The 22,027-nt window shown below is 35.5% G+C and overlaps 1 protein-coding gene across 1 annotated transcript in view; it reads right to left on the reverse strand.

The window, feature by feature from the left end:
- The window catches only part of LOC120090469 (uncharacterized), a 37,171-nt gene extending 27,363 nt beyond the window's left edge, over positions 1 to 9,808 (reverse strand). Inside the window, 2 exon segments of the mRNA XM_039048157.2 lie at positions 9,434 to 9,564; positions 9,668 to 9,808. Coding sequence (XP_038904085.2) covers positions 9,434 to 9,460 — 27 coding nt within the window. The 5' untranslated portion in view covers positions 9,461 to 9,564; positions 9,668 to 9,808.
- Between the last annotated feature and the right edge of the window lie 12,219 nt (positions 9,809 to 22,027).

The following is a 22,027-nucleotide window of genomic DNA, read 5'->3' on the forward strand; positions in this document are numbered from 1 at the left end:
AGGGTGATTAAGGCCATGAGAGGCATTGGCAATTTTGTATCCATTCTCATAAATCTTCCCTACTGTTAATAAAATAAGGAAAGGCATTCCAACCTTATTAAATACCTAGATAAGTATGTTACTATGGTATTAGTAAGAGGAATAATGGTAATTAGATAGGAAGTTAGTTACTGAATATTGCTATAAATAGGAGGAGGGGGAACGAGTGAAGGTAAGGCAATAGTTGAGTGGTTTAGGGCTTGGGTTAGCATACTCTAGAGGGAGGTTCCAAGTGCCTTGAACTTGGTTTATCTCGTATTTCTTCATCTTTATATTTCAATATAATTCAGATCTTAGTCTTGTTAGGAGGTATCCTAAAACATTGGTATCAGAGCTCATTCATCCTAGATCACCGTTTTTTAGAAATGGATTTTGACTGGAGGATGGAAGTATTGTTAGAGATTCAAAGTGAAATGAAGGCAATACAACAAAAGATCAAGGAGTCTCAGCAAAGAGACATAGAAAGAGAAGAGAGAAGACTAGCTGCCATCAACAAAGAAAGAAAACCTTTTTCGAAAACTATCTGAACGAGTTCAAAAAGTGGCTAGAAGACGAAGATCTTACCTAAGGGCACCACCTAAAAGGAGGAGCAGAGTTGGTCGATCAGGCAAGAAGAAAGGAAGGAAAAGGGGGAGTTATCAGCAAAGTCAGGCGCAGAAAAGAAAAGAAGAGGAGGAACAAAGATATAGAGTACAGGGTAAAATTCATTTGAATCATCAAAAGATAAATAAAATAAAGAACAAGAAGTCGTTGAAAAAAATAGTAAATCGAAGTGTTGATGTCGTATGGAAGCGAACACATAGACCGAAAAGAGTTACGGAAGGAAATCGAACAAGGATTGTTGTTGGAGTTTAACGCTAGCACTTGGAGAGACTGAGTTTGCATTTGGCATGTCAAAGGTTGGTTTTACAAAGAGCGGTCGTCGGCTATTGTGGAGGAAACAGCGGTGCAATAGCCACAAGGCCCGAAAGAAAAGGAGAAAAAAGGGCGAGGTAGACCGTTGTTGGCAACGCTGGCATAGGCAACCAAAGGTGCATCTTCGACAAAGACATAATTCAAGAGACGTGGAGGAGATGGTAGAGAAATTGGAGAGTGTCGGCCATGAAGAAAAAGAAAATAAAAGAAGACAGCCCAAATAGAGGGCCTCACCAGCGGCAAGTAAAGGTACGAATGGAGATGAAAAAAATGTTGTAGTCAATTGTTGCAAAGGAAGAATGGTCTTGATCAAGAGAAAAGAAAATAGATAACGGTGGCAGATGGGAGGATAAACAATGGAGTAAAGGAAGTACCTCGACATCCATGTGGTCAGAAAATTGAGGTAGAAGAGGGAAGAAGTCGTGGTGGAGGAATGACAAAGAGGTGGTCACTGACGGCCGGAAGAAGAAGATTGGGCACACCGTGATAATTGCAGAGGACAATGGCCTACGGTGGATGGAGAAGAAGGTTGGAAAGGGTTGTAAATTTCGTGAATACATGGGAAAATTATTCCCTACCAACGTGAAGTGGCAGGTGGTGGGGCCAGGAGGAAAAAGAGTGGCATCACTAAATTTGGTTGGGTTTATGGGCTAGGATTACGTAAAATAGCCCAATATTTGTTTTGCTCAATTGCTCTGTGTTGAATATGGGAAATCACCTCTTACCTTATACATATGATTTCATTCCCTGTAATTTGGGTTTACTTTTATTCTTTCCGTATGTACATTTTTTACTATTATAATGTTTTCCTTAATTAGCTATCATAGGTGTATATATAAAGGATGCTCCCTCTTGTAAAATTATCATAAGAAATATAAGAAAAGTTTTGTATTCAACATGGTATCAGAGCCAACCCTATAAATCTTTTCTATAAGTTTCACGTCCGAAACCCTAGAAAAGAAAACAGAAAACCTCAAACTTACCTAGTAGCTCCATCGATTCCTTGCGTGAAGCTTCACGTTCGAAGAAAAACGCATTAAACCCAACCAACAATCCGAAAACGTTCATCCGACGACCATCCGACCCAAAGCAAAAACACATTCTCTAAAGCAAAAACGTTCATCCGACGACCACGAACACGTTCATCAACCGGAAGTCATCGACCGTGGGTGTCGATTCCCAAAAATCTCGTCTCCGATCATGAGTAGTCGCGGATCATAGGTGGAGATCGCCGAAAACGAAATCGCGGCAGCATCATCGACGAAATCTTGAGGGAACGGGTTAAGTTGAGCCGGGTCGCGCAAACGAAGTTGGGTCGAAACCGGGTCAGCGTCTTCTGGGCCAAATCAGGTGGACGGAACCGCGAGTGAACGGGTCAGAAACTACACGGGTCGCGTGAACGAAGTCGGGTCGGACCGGGTCAGAGTTTTCTGGGTCGAATCAGGTGAAATCTCGAGTGTAGACGATTTTTCTTTTCAGTTTTGACGATTTTTCATCGGTTTTTTTTTCCTTTTTCCTATTTCCTGCTTAATTAATCATTTTGCTAATCAACAATCTTTTATGGCATCCATAAATTCTAACAATACTGAAGGGATCGTACTTCCAATTACTAATCACAAATTAAATGGAAGGAATTACCTATATTGGTCACAATCAGTTATGATGTTCAAATGTAGAAAAAGAAAGGAAGATTATCTGTCAAGCAAAAATCCTATCCCAGACCAAGTTGATCAAAGATACAAGACATGGAAAGCGGAAAATAACATGGTTATGTCATGGCTAATCAACTCCATGACGATAGAGATTGGTGAAGGTTTTTTACTCTTCTCAACTACAAGCGAAATCTGGGAAGCAACTCATGAAACTTATTCTGACCAAGAAAATACTGCAGAGTCATTTGAAATTGAAGGCAAAATTCATGAGCTACGGCAAGGGGATATGCAAGTCACTCACTATTTTACTCAACTATCTCGACTTTGGCAGCAACGGAACGTATTTGAAAGCCATAAGTGGGAATGCACTGCAGATGAAGCTACATTCAAAAAGATAGTTGAAAAGAAACGAGTGTTCAAATTTCTGCTTTGCCTTAATAAAGAACTCAATGAGATATGTGGTAGAATCTTAGCTATTAAACCATTACCTAACATCAGAGAAGTTTTTGTAGAAGTGAGAAGAGAAGAAAGCAGGAAGAAACTAATGTTAGGAATGATTGCCAGTTCAGAACCTGAAGGATCAGCCTTACTTGTTCGAAACCTTGGTAATGAGGTACGTACAAATACTCATGATAACCGTTACAATCGAAACCAGAACTACACAGGAACTGAGAATCGGCAACGAAAACCAAGACCATGGTATGAACACTATAAAAAACCAGGACACACTAAAGAAGTGTGTTGGGATATTCATGGAAAACCTCCAGATTGGAAGCCCAACAAAGGTACAGGAGACAGACGTGGAAAGGCCTATCAAGCAAGTATATCATCAAAAGATAACATCAACCCTAAATATAATGTGTTTACTAAGGAGCAGTTGGACCTTCTCCAAAAACTATTCGGCCAACCGAAACCTACTAAAAAAACATCAGAAACCAGCGTAGCAACAATGGTACAATCAGATAACTTTCTTTGGCCCTTAATGCAACCAAAGAAAATTGTAATACTTGGATTATTGACTCTGGTGCATCAAATCACATGACAGGTGACATCTCACTTTTAACTAACTACACACACTGTAACAGTCAAATTACTATAAAGATTGCCGATGGTACCTATTCTAAAGTAATGGGAACTGGAAATGTGTTTGTATCTAAAGATCTAGTATTAGAAAATGTGTTGCATGTCCCAAATCTTAAATGCAATCTTCTTTCCATAAGTAAACTAATGTTTATGAAAAACTGTAGTGCAACTTTCTACTCACATTATTGCATATTTCAGGATTTGAATTCGGGGAAGATGATTGGCAATGCTAAGGAAACCTCGGGTCTCTACATATTAAATGCTCTTAAGCCTCAAGTCAAGGAGATAGGTCTTAGCAAATCTTGTTTTATTTCTAAAGACTATTATGATAGTACATCTAGTTCATCTAATTTTGTTGTCTCTAAAGATGATTATATTAGTACATCTACTTTTGTTGCTTCTAAAGACAATTATGATAGTACAATAATGTTATGGCATAATCGTTTAGGACATCCCAATTTTTTATATTTAAAACGAATGTTTCCAGATATTTTCAATAAAAGTTGTCAGGTGTTTCAATGTGAGTCTTGTGAAATGGCAAAGTTGGCTCGATCCTCATATCCGGTAAGCGCATATAAACCCTCTTATCCTTTTTCTATGATGCATAGTGATGTTTGGGGACCTAGTAGAGTTCAGAATGTAACAGGAGCTAAATGGTTTGTTTCATTTATCGATGATCACACTAGACTTACTTGGTTTTTTTAATGAAAGAAAAATCTAAAGTTACTTCCATATTCCAGAATCTGTTTGCCATGATTTTCAATCTCTTTAACACCAAAATCCAAATTCTTCATACTGACAATGCTAAGGATTATTTTAACACTTCCTTGAAAAAATTTCTAAACGAAAAAGGTATTGCCCACCTGAGTACATGTCCTAACACTCCCCAGCAAAATGGAATTGCGGAGAGAAAAAACAGACACCTCCTAGAAGTTTCTAGAGCTTTAATGTGTCACGCTAATACCCCCCACCTTTTTTGGGGAGAAGCGGTTCTAACAACCACCTACCTTATTAATAGAATGCCCTCTCGAATATTAGGCTTCAAAACTCCCTTACAAAAACTTAAAGAAGTATTTCCACATGATAGACTTTTTTCTCGAGTCCCTTTAAAAATATTTGATTGCACAGTCTTTGTCCAAGATCATAGACCCAATAGGAGTAAGTTAGATCCTAAGGCAATAAAATGCATCTTTCTCAGTTATGCTCCAAGTCAAAAAGGGTACAAATGCTACTCACGAACTACAAAAAGGTTCTATACATCCATGGATGTAACCTTCTTTGAAACCCAACCTTACTTCAAAAAACCAGACACCATTGAACCTTCCACCCTCATAGAAAACGGAAAACTTCTGGAAAGCGAGGAAACCCAAAAACTAGATCTCTTTGAAGAGAGTGCTCCATATGTTCCTTATATACATTAAATAGATATTCCCAATCAAGGCCCACCAGAAAGTAGGAAAGACCCTATAGTCTATACTAAAAGGAAGAACACCCTTGAACATGCACAAGTACTCAATCAAAACCCAACCGAAATACAGGAAAATCATGTCTCCAACTCCACAGCTGAAACACTTAATAAAGACATTGATCTTCCTAATGTAAAACGGAAAGGGGTAAGAACCTGTACGATGCATCCCATCCAAAACTACCTGTCCTAAAAAACCTCTCTCCCAAGTTTAAAGCATTCACAACCACACTATCCCAAGTTTACATTCTGAACAATGTCTATAAAGCCCTCAATGACATTAATTGGAAGCAAGCTGTATTAGACGAAATAAAGGCCTTGGAAAAGAACCACACATGGGAAATAATAGACCTACCTCCAGGAAAGAAAACAGTAGGATGCAAATGGATCTTCACCATCAAGTACAAGGCTAATGGAGAAATAGATAAGTTCAAAGCTAGACTCGTCGCCAAAGGATTCACCCAGTCCTATGGCATTGACTATCAAGAAACATTTGCTCCGGTAGCAAAATTAAATACTATTCGTGTCCTGTTTTCCCTAGCTGTGAATAATGATTGGATTCTTCACCAATTAGACATAAAGAATGCCTTCCTTAATGGAGACTTAGAAGAAGAAGTGTATATGGATATACCGGCCGATATAGAATCTACTCAAATCATAAATAAGGTTTGCAAACTCAAAAAATCCCTATATGGCCTAAAACAATCCCCTAGGGCGTGGTTTGATAAATTCTCAAGAGTGATAAAGGAAAACGGGTACTCACAATGTCAATCTGACCATACTCTCTTCATCAAACATTCTTGCACAAGTAAAATAGCAATTATCATTGTCTATGTAGATGACATTATCCTTATTGGAGACCATGAAGAAGAAATAAGAAATATAAAACTTCTCTTAGCCAAGGAATTCGAAGTAAAGGACTTAGGCAACCTTAAATACTTCCTAGGAATGGAAGTAGCCCGCTCAAAAACAAGCTTGAGCATTTCTCAAAGAAAATATGTCCTTGACCTGTTAAAGGAAATTGGAATACTTGGATGCAAGCCTGCTAATACTCCAATTGACACTAACAATCACATAATAAAAGAAAACAATCACAAACTGGTTAACAAAGATCAGTATCAAAGGCTAGTTGGAAAATTGATTTACCTAACTCACACAAAACCTGATATCTGTTTTGCAGTTAGCTTTGTAAGTCAATTTATGAACAGTTCAACAGAAGACAATATGCAAACTGTATACAGAATACTCAGGTACTTGAAAGGAACTCCAGGAGAGGGATTATACTTCAAGAAATCTAAGAGAAGAAACATCGAAATCTTCACAGATGCCGATTGGGCAAGCTCAAAAATAGACAGAAGGTCAACTTCCGGATATTGCACCTTTGTTTGGGGAAATTTAGTCACCTGGCGAAGCAAGAAACAATCTGTAGTATCCAGAAGCAGTGCCAAAGCAGAACTAAGAGCTCTAACTCAAGGAATATGTGAAGGAATGTGGCTTAAAAGCATTCTATCTGAGCTTAAAATCAAATCAGAAGAACCAATGGAGGTACACTGTGATAATCAAGCTACTATCAGTATCGCCAAAGACCCAGTCCATCATGATCGCATAAAACATGTGGACATTGATCGGCACTTTATTAAAGAAAAGTTTGAAAACAAAAGCATCTCACTCAACTACATACCTACCAAGAGGCAAATTGTTGACATACTAACAAAGGCCCTTTCCAAGAATATGTTTGAAGACTTAAAAATCAAGCTGGACTTAATCAATATATATTGCCCAACTTAAGGAGGAGTGTTGAATATGGGAAATCACCTCTTACCTTATACATATGATTTCATTCCCTGTAATTTGGGTTTACTTTTATTCTTTCCATATGTACATTTTTTACTGTTATAATGTTTTCCTTAATTAGCTATCATAGGTGTATATATAAGGGATGCTCCCTCTTGTAAAATTATCATAAGAAATATAAGAAAAGTTCTGTATTCAACACTCTGCAACAGATTTTAGGCAAATGTTTATGATGTTCAAGTGAAGCAATTTTATTCTAAAGGTGGGACCTAATACATGTCAAAAGCTAGACTGGGGTTATAAGCAACAAACTGGTTATGGGCCGAGCCCATGAGAGAAGAAAAGATTCAAATTCAAATTCAAGCCCATGGTGGAATTTGGGCTGGATTCCAGAGAAATAATTGAAGCCCAATTAACTTCCAAAGCTAGAAAAAAATGTGAAGTTGTTCAAGGTTGAAGAAAATGGTGGTGGATTAGTGTTTTTTTTAAAAAAAAAAAAAAAAAAAAAGAGAGAGAGAGACAGAAAGAGAGAAGAAGAAGAAGAAAGAAGTTGCCCAAGTTGTGATCATATTTTTGAAAGCACACCTTGAGGACAAGGTGTCTTAAAAGGCCAAGGTAAATTAAAATACCTAGATAAGTATATTAGTATGGTATTAGTAAGAGGTATAATGGTAATTAGATAGGAAGTTAGTTACTAAATATTACTATAAATAGGAGAAGGGGGAATGAGTGAAGGTAGGAAATAGTTGAGCGGTTTAGGGCTTGGGTTAGCATACTCTAGCGGGAGGTTCCAAGTGCCTTGAACTTGGTTTATCCTATATTTCTTCATCTTTATATTTTCATATAGTTCATATCTTAGTCTTCTTAGGAGGCATCCTAACAGACATCTTAGTCTTTTTACAAAATTGCTATTTTCTTGCAACCAAATGCAATCCTAACTTGACAAGCATTTTACAGCTCGTCCTCCCTATAAATTCTATTTATTAACAACTATCTTGATACATAAGCTTATCCCCCCACCCACCCACACACACACATACATACATACATACGTGCGTGTATGTGTATCATTAAGTATTTTCATTGATATTAGTACAATAACTACAGAACATTATTGAAGACTATGCTTCAAGCCTTCAATAGTGAGATTATAATAAAAATTGAGAGCTGAGAGTTTGAGAGAGAGGTCAAAAAGTTGCAGAAATTTGGTGTTGGTGGTGATCAATTAAAATGGGAGAATAAACTCACCACTTAATCAACACCATTTCAACATTTTCTTTAATAATATAAAAAAATTTCCTTCTTTCTTCTCTCCCTAGCACCCAAATAAATAGACAAGTGGCAACAAACAAAATTGAAAGAATAATTGGGGTTGAAGAACTCGGGGCAGGAACACAACTATTGACAAAGAAAACTTTGAAATTGATGTTTAAAAAGAGAGAAAAATAAAAAAGAAGCAACTTAAAGGTTGAACATATTATTCTTTTGCAGTAATAAAATTCACAACTTTATTTGTTTTTCACTAGTCTACACTTTTTTTAATTTGTTCTAAATAATCTTGTGTCCCATATGAATATTACTGATAGAGTTTCAATGCATTATGTCAAACAAAAGTAATACAAGGGAACATTCTTTTTACAACAAGCATGCACACAAAAAAAATTATAACAAAAATTACAATGACTTAAGTCAGAAATGCTAATAAGAAGTGCAGAATCTTCCATTTTTTAATCCAATTATATGCACCTTATTAACTTAATGTAATCACAACTAGATGAATAGAATATATTTTTAAATCAACAATTAATAAATTATAACATGAAGCAATGATTTTATTGATAAAAAACAAAAAAATGAAACTAACCTAAACCACAAACTATTTATTTTAGAAACAGAGATATGTTCTTTGTCTTTTTTTTTTTTTTTTTTTAAATAAAAGATACCAGAACACACTATTAAGAATAGGCACTCGCCTCCATTTGTGGCAATGGCGCAAAAAAGCAAAGTATGACGCAACAAGGCGAGCACCCTGTTGAAGGCACTGCCTCACCATAGGCGAGCGCCTGAGATCGCCTCAACAACACTGGTTAAGACAAAATCAAGAAATTCCACCAAAAAGAAAAAGGTGAAAAGGTCAAAGAAAAAATACGTTGTTGTCTCAGTTGATGCTCACTAAGCCGTATTCTTGGAAGTTATTCTTCTCTTTTCTTTCACCGAGTATAGAATTTTATGTATTACTTTCTTCTAATTCGTTTCCATTCTCTGTTTTACAAAATTCAGCGGATGACATATGGGAGAAGGTGCTTGTTAACAGTGTAGACCAAAAGTAATTAAAACAAGACTCGGTAAATACAAAATACACACAACCCAATCCAAGGTCATCTTTAAATTATTGCACATATGCAACCAGGAAATGTAACATAGATACGAGAAAAATCTTACAATATGAAAATCATGAAGATAAATGATCAGGAAAACAACTTACCAAAGGATAGAAAGTGAAAATGCACATACCTCTCTACTAGGGCTGCGCACTGAAGCAGTGAGTTCAGAGAGGAGAGCAATTTCGCTCAACACCTCCAATACCCAACTCCAACAACACCAAATTCGAAAACCCTAGAAAATTGCAGAAAAATGACAAGATAGATAGAACGAAATCAGCGAAATAATAACCCATAACGATTTTTAAAAGAACGAATAACATTTAAAACAAAGAAACCTTGAATAGGAGGATGGATCATTAGGAGTTGAAATTAGGAGAGGAGAAAAGTAAGAGAATGGGCATGGAACGGAGAGTGAAGAAGAGAGGAGAATAAGAGAGTGGAGAGTGGAGAGTGGGCAAATAATTAATTACCTTTTTCCATTACTATGTCCTAAGAAGCACCACATCTTGCCGCCCTAAATTTTAGGATTTTTCTATAGCATTTTGTAAAAATGCCCTACTAAAAGCTATATTATCGCACATTTGTTATATATTGGAATAATCCAACTTCTGATTTCAAGAATGATAGTATATTTTATTTTATGCTAGTAGAATTACGGTCATTTTAGATTATAAGTAAATCATATAAATTTATTTAAATTTATTTCTAATTTTACATCTAATAGTTCATTGATCGATTCAACACATCTTTTTAAAATTGACGAATCTACTAAACATAAGATTGAAAATTTTGGTTTCTTTTAGACATAAAAATCAATCTGCCATTTAATAGATCAATCCTCAAATATTTTTTTTATAAAATAATATATCAAAGACCTTTTAGCTAGAAAATTAAAAATTTTGGGACTTAATTAAACACAAAGTTAAAAATTTATACCTCGTTTGATAACCATTTATGTTTTCGTTTTTTGTTTGTGAAGATTTATTTTTGGTTTCTAGTTTTCAGAAAACAAAAGTTTGGTAATTTTTTTTAGATTTTTTTAATTGGAAAACTAAAATCATGTTAGATAATTGTGTTTCTTCTTGTTAAAGATAGTTTGGGTGACTTCTTAAAAAAATAAAAGCTTTCAAAAAAATTTCATCTTATATATATAATTATACGACAATATTCTTATTTTTATGAAAAAATCAATCATATTGATAAAACAATATCAATATTTTTAAATGCACTGATGAAAATGAAAAAAAAATAATAAAAATTAGTATACCGACAAAATACATGAAAATAATTTCATTTCTATAAAATTAAATTATAGGAGAATAAGAAAACAATAAAAATAATTAATTTGAACCCAACAAATTAACATTTTTTTACTTCCTTTGGGGTACTTAAGTTGTCATAAACAAATTGTCTCCCAATATAAACAGATTACTAATTTGTAAAGAACATCTCTTTATATTTGTTGTGTTTTTAAACTGATAAAAAATCACATATTTATAAACAATTTCAAGTAATTCAAATGAACAATAGAATAAAAACTAATTTGGCGATGAAGTGTAAATTCAAGAAAAATTTTTTGATATTATTTAGCATTTAATTTCATATAAAAAGTAGAAATTGTTTATAATAAAATAAAAAAAATAAATAAATGTAAAACAGTGGAGTAGAAGTCGTTTATAATAAAATGAAAATTGAAGAAAAAATAACAAAAATTAGTATATTGACAAAATACATGAAAATAATTTCATTTCTATAAAATAATTTATAGGAGATAAGGAACAATAAAAACAATTAATTTGAATCCAACAAATTGTCATAAAAAAATTATCTTCCAATATAAACAGATTACTAACTTGCAAAGAACATCTCTTTATATTTGTTGTGCTTTTAAACGGATAAAACTCACATATTTATAAACCATTTCTAGTAATTCAAATGAACAATAGAATAAAAACTAATGTGGTGATGAAGTGTAAATTCAAGAAAAATATTTTTTATATTATTTAGCATTTAATTTCATATTAAAAGTAGAAATAGCTTATAATAAAATAAAAAAAAATAAATAAACATAAAAAAGTGGAGTAGAAGTTGTTTATAAGAAAATGAAAATTGAATTAAAAAATGCAAACATTAGGTTTTCGAACCTGTGCACTGTATGTCCAAATGGACCACGGGAGATACTGGGGTCGAACCTGGTAAAGAGATGCGATAAACACATTAACCACTAAACTGTGAGGTGAATTTGATTAATAAAGCAAAAACGATTAAAAATAAACAGAAAATTCAATTAGTTACCGAACAGACCTGTTTTTCAAATGACAACGTACTACATATAAAATGTTGAATTGCACCTAATTAGTATATGAAAATGTAACAACCCAAGTATGTGCATAAATTACAAGTTGAAACTTTTTTATTTTATTAATTTTGTAAGACTTAGAAGACCAATTTTAGATTTAATACATAAGGTTAAAAGTTGGTCCATAGATATCCTTGAATAATTGACAAACAAAATCTTAATTAAACAAATATCTAAACAAGTAAATATCTAAGAAATAAATAAAGATGACATAGAAAGATTTTTAAGAAAAATCTAATAAGTTTCTAAAACAAAATAAATTATTATATGACTATGTCGGTTAAGTAAATAAATAAATACAAAAGAAGATAAACATAAAAAAAGATAAATATATATTAAAAAAAAGATAAGATAAATATAAAAGAAAATAAACATTAAAAAAAAGAAAGAAAAAGATAAATATAAAAAAAAAAAAAAGATAAAGAAAAAAGATAAATATAAAAGAAGATAAACATTTAAAAAAAGATAAAGATAAACATATAAGAAGATAAATATTAAAAAAATGATTAATATAAAAGAAAATAAACATAAAAAAAGATAAATATAAAAAAAAAATAGAGAAGATAAATATAAAAGAAGATAAACATTAAAAAAAAAAAGAGAGAGAAGATAAATATATATATAAAAAAGAGATAAACATAAAAAATAAAAGGAGGTCGGTTAAAACTTCCCTATAAATAGGGAAGTGAGGCACTTTGTTGGAAAACAATTAAAAAAAAAAGAATCAAAAGTATTTCAAGACCAAACCATAAGGAATAATAAGGATTGCAGTAGAGGTAAGTAGTTTATCTCGCATTCTCTTTAAGTGTTTTATGGTAGTGTATCTTTGATATGTTGTTTTATTATGTTCTTATTGTTATGTTGCATTATATGCTTAAAACACGTTTCTTTACAAGGGACCTCATGCATTATGTTTGTTCATGATCATGTTAAGATCAAGTTTTAATTAGATATAAGTTATGCTTCCAGGACTGGCAGGGCATGTATGGTTGCACCCTTCTAGGCTCAATCTTACATTATGTTTATGATAGGGATTAGTAGGGTATGTATGGTTACACCCCTCTAGTCCAATCTTACGTTTAAGCTAATGGTTGATGTTGGATGCGACTCTGGCCCTACTGACTGCATGACCCGCTAATCATCAGATGGGTTAGTTTTCGCTTAAGTCCTCATCTTCCTACCAGGGCGGAGGAACATACGTTCGAGGTGAAGGAAATCGGAAGCGAGATTTCCATGAGTAGCGAAACAAGATTATTCCAAATCACAATCATGAATGAACAATGCATTTATAGTCGACTTGAAACAAACAGTTATACAATTCATACAGAGAAATTACAGCATGAATAAACTCAAACGCATAAAGAGAAAACTCTACGCACAATGGCAGAAGCGTCTCCACACTCCATTGCGCACTTTGATCGCTCGAACAACAGAAACCACGAACGCTCGATCTACACGACCGCAACATAGCAACAAACACTTTGTGCTCGTCCTCAACGATCTCCTCGGTCACGGACTCCTCCGCAACACGAACGACCTCTAGAAAACCTCGACGGTGTCGAGTTGAGTCTGACACCGCCAACAAGGCGACCTTGGTATTCTCGATGTGAGAATCCAAAGGGTGAGCTCTGTTCGAACTTGGTATGAGGCAGACGAAGGAGGAAACACTGATCGTGTACACAACTGGGCAAGTGGGAGATGGCAGAGACTTATTGTATAGGTCGATGTCCAATCGTTTAGAAAAAGCTAAGCGATCGTCTAGCAAAAGCTATGCGATCGTTTAGTTCATCATTTAGCTCGGTCTGTCACTTACAAACTCTACACGATCGTTTACTTAGGGCAAGCGATCGTCTAGCAAGACCATGTGATCGTTTAATAAATACTGCACGATCATTTAGCTCGCCACTGCACGACCGTTTAGCTTGCCCAGCCGTCGTTTAGTAAATCCGAATTTACTTGACAACTTCATGAGTTTCTTTTGCGTGGAGAGAAAACTCAAAACTTTTTCAATCTTTTGTAAAAACTCCTTTTTGAAAATAGGAAACCACTTTCCTTTTAAACTCACGGTTACCATGATCCAATAACCACCCACTCATATGGTTATTAAAAGAAAAAGAATTAATTAATATTATTATAAATATAAATGATAACCAACTTATCATACTATATTTATAACCTATAGTTTTAATATTTCATCTCATGAAACATATAAACCATAGTTCTTTTTCTATTCCATAGTACTTAATGCAAATCTCATTTACATCAATCCTCCACTAGATGTATCACATCAAACAGATTATATCATATATAATCAAAATACCTCTTGTCAATTTGAACATTTCAAATCAACACCAAGAACTGATCCTTAACTGAATCCATTGAGCTACCAAAGGGACCTCATGGACCTGTAGCTCGAAGCTCCAACGGTACGTGAATAACTGACTAAACTCTTTAGTCACGGGATCCACCATCCGTTAACTGCCAGGCAGACACTCCACTAAAGACTGACAATTGAATTCTCTTTACCACAGATATATTATGTGCCCATCTTAACCAATCAGCAGTGCGACAACCCTTCACAAATCGCTCGTAAGTACAGTTGGGCCAATAACCGTTATGCCCCTGTAGTTATATCTGTCTCCTTAAGTACCACTGATCCCTCTAATGAACATAAGTTATAGTCCTACTATGACTGAGTCTTTTCTTCCAAAGAGAAATTGTGGCCACTATTTTCAAGCCCCGGAATCAACCATTAAAGGAGAATTCTCTTTACTTATCCCTGCTTCGGGAAAGGAGTGAATTCCATCTTGGGGATTGAGTTCCTAGCTTCTAGATCAGATAAGTCCCTAAAAAGGTAAGCATGTTGAGTTGACAATCTAGCCATTCTCACCCATACTAATCAAAGAACCACCCTCAAAGACGGGAGTTCCCAAAACACTCAGGATTAAGGTCGTGTCACCTATGGTCGTTTAGGTGAGATGTAAGTCTCTAGTATCAACGACGTTATATACAGAGTCTAATCATCTCGTGGTCCATGTCTTATACAAACTCTTTGTATAGGACACCCCCGCTCCACGTCTCCACAAGAATGGTCAGGATCTATCATCTGTAGTAGTTTACAACACTTGTAAACCTCTACAAAGCGAGTCGTATCTGCAGTGTCACCAGGATCAGGTATCCCACCTTAATTCTTATACTACAGACCTATTTAGGTTATCACTTAAGGCATGATCCACTTGTATATCACATATACATGCTTAAGTTCACATAAGATAACCAAGGAGATTTGTTTATTGGATATGAGTAAATGCAAGAATTAAATAACACTTATTTATTTATTGAACAATGTGTATCTTTACAAAACAACGAGACTTCGGGAGAATTAGGACACCTATCCCAACAGGAAGCAAAACCAACCACCTCATGTTATTATAAGTTTATGTTTTGGGTTCTAATCATATGTTTTCATGACATGTTGCATGTGACTGTGCATTTGGTCACTACCTTAAGTGAGAACTACTTACTGGGTATATTATGTACTCATCCTATTTTACGGACTTTGTAGGTAAAGACATAACATAGGTGGCATGACTGGACGTCGCTCAAGTGGCCAACAATCAAACTCATTATTTTGATCATATAAGCATTTTGTTCCACTACGCTAATGTTTAAGGATCCTAGTGTTTTGTAAAATAAACTTTTGTATAGTTTTGCTACTTAATTCATAAAATTTTAGATGTGTTCTCTTGAAATTTTCACCAAAACGCATCTCATGATAGAAAATCTAAGTATGCATGTCGTAGCGCTCGGACCTTATTATGTAAGGATCTGGTTATCACAGTTTGGTATCAGAGCATTTGGGCCAAATAGGCTCTATTGCATTAGAAGAGTCGTGGTGTTTAATGATTCGGCCTGTTATATGATGCCCATAGTTGTGCTAAATACGCTGGTAAGTGGAAGTTTCAAATAAGTAATTTAGTAAATAATTTAGTAAACATAAATACGAGTAATAAATAAATAAATAAATAAATAAAAATGTAGGATTAGATTGTTTCCTTGTTATGAAAGAATGTACATACCAAATGGTACAACAACAAGTTCCAACACAACAAGGCAGGTCTCGAAATGAACCCACAGGGGATCAAAATTTAGGACATGGACAAATGCCTTATGTGTTACTTACACAGAAGCATTACAGATACTAATACAGAATATGGGTAATGGAAGCACAACCTCGTAAATTGCACCAATAATTAATGATACAAATGACTCGAAAATCATTCGAGAATTCAGGAAGTTCAATCCTTCAATATTTGACGAATCATCCGTGGATCCAACTATAGCATAGAATTGGATAATAGAAATAGAAATAGAAACTATTTTCCACCACATGAACATCCTAGAAGAGCACAAAGTAAATTGTGGCACCTTCATGCTAAGAGGTGATGCAAAGTTCTAGTAGGAATCCACACAAAGAACAATCGAGGGTTCGATCTCGTGGTAGCAATTTAGTCAGGCTTTTTACAACAAGTATTTTCCATTGACAGTAAGATGCTTGAAGGAAGTGGAATTTCTTAATCTTCGTCAAGGGAACATGTCGGTGGCGGAGTATGAACGAAAATTCGACCGCTTGTCTCATTTTGTTCCCCGACTAGTAGACATAGAAGAGAAGAAGGTGGAAAGGTTTATCTGGGGATTAAGAGAAGGCATTCGAGGCATGGTCACTACCTTCCGACATAAAGAGTATGCACTTGCCCTCGAGTCAGCCTTACTCATGGGAGTAAATCTTGCTGCCAACACCTCAATTCTTGAATGAGGATTAATGCCAAATCAAAAGAGGAAATTCAACCAATAAAGCTTCCAACATTCATAACGCAAGCTAAAGATACCCAAGGCACTCAGTGCTTACAGTCACAACAAAAGAGCCAAACTTTCTCATATGCTAAGTGCGGAAATTGTGGAAAATACCATCAGGGGCAATGTCTTTGAAACTTAGGAGTATGTTTCCATTGTGGCCAGACAGGTCACTATGCAAAGGCTTTCCCAAAGCTTGTCACCCAAGTATCAACTGCTCAGACCACCCAGCCTACCAATAACAAGGCTACCCCACAGTAGAAAGGACGGGTGTTTGTTGTTACACGTTAAGAGGTAGAGAACCATCCTCGGGTATTATGCCTTCCCTTTATTTGATTTGGGCTCTAGTCATTCATTCATCTCTACAACATTTGCAAAACATGCTCAACTAACATCAAAACCCTTATGCTACATTCTATCCGTAGCTACTCCTGTCGGAGTATCTATGCTGGCCGGCTGAATGGTGGAAAACTGTGAGTTGTCAGCATCAGGACATAAACTAGGGGTGACTCTTATCATCCTAGACATAAGTGATTTTGACATAATACTAGGTATGGACTAGTTAGTAGCAAACTATGCAACATAGATTGCCATAATAAAGAGGTCATTTTCACCTTTCCAACAGGAACCAAATTTAAATTTAAGAGTTCTAATATACAATCAGCCCCAAGAATAATTTCAGCCTTAAAAACTAAGCATTTGCTCAACCATAAGGCTTGGGCATATCTAGCAAGCATGGTGGATTTACGAAACCAAAAGGATGAAATTAAGACCATTTCTGTAATAAGAGAGTTTGAAGATGTATTCCCAGAAGAGCTTCCAAGTTTACTTCCTAGTTGAGAAATAGAATTCGGTATAGACCTAATTCCCAGAGCTGAACCAATATCTAAAGCACCATATAGAATGTCACCTGCAGAGTTAAAAGAACTCAAAATACAATTACAAGAATTATTAGACACGCCCTAGCATGTCTCCATGGGGAGCATCTGTCTTGTTTGTTAAGAAAAAGGATGGATCAATGCGTCTATATATAGATTATTGGGAGTTGAATAAGTTGACAATAAAGAATAAGTACTCACTCCCACACATTGATGACTTATTTGACCAATGACAAGGAGCCTCAGTATTATCCAAAATAGACTTATGATTTGGATATCATCAACTACGAATCAAGGAATCTGATATACCCAAGATTTCTTTCTGAACAAGATATGGGCATTATGAATTTGTTGTGATGCCCTTTGGATTAACTAATGCCCCAACAACCTTCATGGACTTTATGAATATAATTTTTAAGGACTATCTTGATAAATTCGTGATTATATTCATAGATGATATTCTAGTCTATTCCAAGATTGAAGCAGAACATGAAAAATATCTTAGGGACATCCTTTCCATATTAAGAAATAAAAAGTTGTATGCCAAATTCTCCAAGTGCAAGTTTTGGGTGTGACAAGTTGCCTACCTAGGGCATATTTGTAAAACAAGAAGGAATCTTAGTGGACCCTACTAAGATTGAAATAGTTAGCAAGTGGCCTCGTCCAATAACAGTCAGCGAGGTGCGAAGCTTTCTTGGATTAGTAGGATATTATAGACGATTTGTGAAGAATTTCTCAAGTATAACATTACCTTTAACTAACCTCACCAAGAAGAATAATCCTTTTGTCTGGAACCAAGCATGTGAACAAAGCTTTTAGGAACTAAAAGGAAGATTAACCACAACCCCTATTCTCACTATACCTGATGGATCAAGGGGTTTAACTGTGTACAGTGACGCATCGAAGAAGGGGCTTGGTTGTGTCTTGATGCAACACAGAAAGGTAATAGCGTATGTGATAACTTGTAGAAATACAAGTTATTTATACTGTTTTATTTAGATATTGCAGCTAAAAGGAAGGAAAGTTGTGTCAATTGTATAGAAATTAACTAAGAAATGCGAGAATTATAAATTGTCATCAATACACCCACTGACACCATTGCGATAGTAGAAAAGAATATTTCAAGTTTGTTTTGCAGGAAGTTAAATCACTGTATGCGTTCATGGCTCAAGATAATCTGAACAACGCATCTATGTCGCATTGCGCCCATCAGTCAGGAATGAATAGACGATCAATGCAATGACGGTGCATGTGACAATTGATCAAGAGCTAAGCGATCAGCGCAATCTCAACCACATGCGGTAATAAAAAAAACAACACCTCATGCAGTCAAACGATTAAAGATGTAAAGAGCAACGCAATTGCAGAGGATTTTGACTCGTGTACAGCTGACCGTTGTGCATTTCTGAAGGGATTGATTGTGTAACAAAAGGAATATTCACTCCACCATTTCTAGAACTGCCTTAACAATACAGTGGGGACCACAATGCAGAGAGTCAAAGCTTAGCCTATAGATAGCTCTGGCCATTCCATTGAGAAATTATGCTTGAATACAGAGAAAAGTGTATATACTGATCTGAGGGAGAGACTAGTTGAGCGATTAATTAGAGTAGATCCAAGAAGAATTAAGAGACTAGGCCGAGAGGTGAGTCTCAGGGCAAGAATCCTTCTGATCCCCACTGTTGAAGCTTTGTACGAAGGTTACTTCTACCGGACGAGAAAACCTGAGAAGGAAGCTCTTCTCTTCATCCACTCCACACGCCGACAAGCAAATCCACCGTCCAGATCCGTGTCAAGACGTTGACACTCTTCTGTATTTGTTTCTATCTCTTTATCATCAATTGTATTCATCTTCTTAGTTTATCATTCACACCATGTATCAGACGCTTAATTTTATAATTAAATGTTATGATCATTTTCATTTCCATCTCTTTTCCTATCTCCGTTCATCCATATTTCATTTTCTCCACGATGTTTTTTTAATCCCTTAGATAATTAGCAATAATTGAGCAAATGAATTAATTGGGTTAAAGAAATAATTATGTTCAGTCAAAGTATGCTAGACGGTATCTTCACCTGTGAGAGCAGAAGTGAAGATGCCATTCCGCCTATCGAGAGAGGGTTGGAAGAATGCGTTCACTAAAGCGAGAAGTACTTCTAGAGATGGAAACAACCTTGCATTCACCACATTCATCCCTATTTCACCATAGAGATATGGGAACGCGGCCGATCACCGAGAGGTGTACGCCAAGGGAAAGCAGAACCTTTGTTGTATCTTTAACGCAATTAACAAACTTGCGATGTTTGTACTAATTATTCTTTCTCCTTCTGATTCATCAATTAAACCTTGCCATTGCATACCACGATCCTTTGTATAAACTTCACAGTCAGTCTCGAACTCAGCATCATGTATATCATGTATCTTGTATCTTGCATCACGTTAGCTTAGGTTTATCGCACTTTATTTTATTAACGCAACTTTATTTTATCTGCACAATTTTACTTTACCGAAATTTATTTTCCTATATAAATACACTCTTTATTAATTGTAAAAACACCGATCGCATATATCACAAATGTAACACGTTAACGACAACAATCCCTGTGTTCGATCTTGGATCACTTCGAGAAACTTGTGTTGGAATTATACTTGGTTTCAGCGCAAGGAAACTTGTGATAACGCATAACATACTACAAACATTTAGTTAACAATGCATATATCCAAAAGTAGTATTGCATAAAGTGTAAATAAGCATAACACAGCATCCACACTCCATCTCCATCTTTCCAAGTCATCAAGTTTATGGCAACACGAGCTTGTATGATTCACATTCATCATTATCCATATTTTTCCACATGTTTATTTAAAAGACATCAAATTTAGCGTACCAGTATGCTTCAAGCCAACTAAAACCTTATGAACAAAACTATCCTATTCATGACTTGGAGTTAGCCGCCGTAGTCTTTGCTTTAAAGATATGGAGACATTACTTATATGGGGAAAAGATCCAAGTCTATACAGATCATAAAAGCCTTAAGTACTTCTTTACCCAGAAGGCGTTAAATATGAGGCAACAAAGATGGCTAGAATTGGTCAAAGACTACGATTGTGAGATCATTTATCATCCAGGAAAAGCTAACATTGTGGATGATGCTCTTAGCAGAAAGTCAGTTCACACGACAGCTCTAAGTACCATCTCCAAACACATAATGGATAACCTTGAAAGAGTTGAAATCTCACTAATACCAGAAACCATCACAACTCGATTAACACAACTAATTGCAAGTTCTATTTTAAGGCAAAGGATAATTGATGCATAGAAAACAGATAAATACCTAAACAAACAACTGCAGTTAGAGAATGGAGAAACCAGTGAATTCTCTACAGCCCCAGACTTTGCATTCCTCTACCATGGACGTCTAAATGTACCAGATGATGAAGAAATCAAGAAAGAACTACTGAAGAAAGCTCACGAATCATGCTTTTCAATAATCCTGAGAGTACCAAAATGTATCAAGACTTAAAAGCACATTACTGGTGGTGTAACATGAAAAAGGATATAGCCGACTATGTAAGTAAATGTTTGGTTTGTCAACAGGTGAAAGCTCTAAGGTAATGACCACAAGGACTCCTCCAGCCTCTAAATGTTCCAAAATGGAAATGGGAGCATATTTCTATGGATTTTATCTCAGGACTCTCGAGAACTGTTAAAGGCTACAACATAATTTGAGTGATTGTGGATTGACTCACCAAGTCGGCACACTTTCTACCCTGCAGGACTACTCACACTATGGAAACACTAGCTCAAATGTACTTAAAAGAGATCATCCGGTTAGATGAAGTCCCAGTATCAATTGTTTCAGATCGAGACCCTCGTTTTGTCTCTAGGTTTTGGAAAAATTTGCAGAAAGCAATGGGCACACAACTAAATTTCAACATAGCCTTCCATCCACAAACTAATGGCCAAACAGAACGAGTTAATCAGATCCTAGAAGACATGTTGAGGGCATGTGCTTTGGATTTTATTGGAGCGTGGGATTCACAAATACACCTTATAGAATTTTTTTATAATAATAATTATCAAGTGACAATTGGTATGTCTCCCTTCGAAGCCTTATACGGAAAGAAGTGCAGATCCCCTATACAATGGGATGAAGTCGGGGAGTGAACAATACTAGGGCCTGAATTGGCGCAGCAAACATCGAAGTCAATTAAGCTAATTCAGGAAAGAATGTGAATAACTCAAAGCAGACAGAAGAGTTATGCTGATAACCGTCGAAAAGAGCTGGAATTCAAAGTAGGAGATCATGTATTTCTAAAGGTAGCACCAATGAAAGGCATTATGCATTTCGAATGAAAAGGAAAACTTAGCCCTTACTTTATTGGACCTTTTGAAATATTAGATCGTGTTAGCCAAGTAGCTTATCGATTGGTGTTACCACTAACCCTTTCTACAATACATAATGTCTTTCATGTATCGATGCTTCGAAAATACGTGTTTGACCCATCACATGTAGTAAACTATGAACCCCTACAAATAAGTGAAACCTTGGAATATGGAGAGACTCCAATCTGCATCCTAGCAAGAAAGAAGAAGTCACTT

Source organism: Benincasa hispida, chromosome 11 (assembly GCF_027475165.1).
Source record: "Benincasa hispida cultivar pf3 chromosome 11, pf3_genome.v1.1, whole genome shotgun sequence".
Classification (NCBI taxonomy): Eukaryota; Viridiplantae; Streptophyta; class Magnoliopsida; order Cucurbitales; family Cucurbitaceae; genus Benincasa; species Benincasa hispida.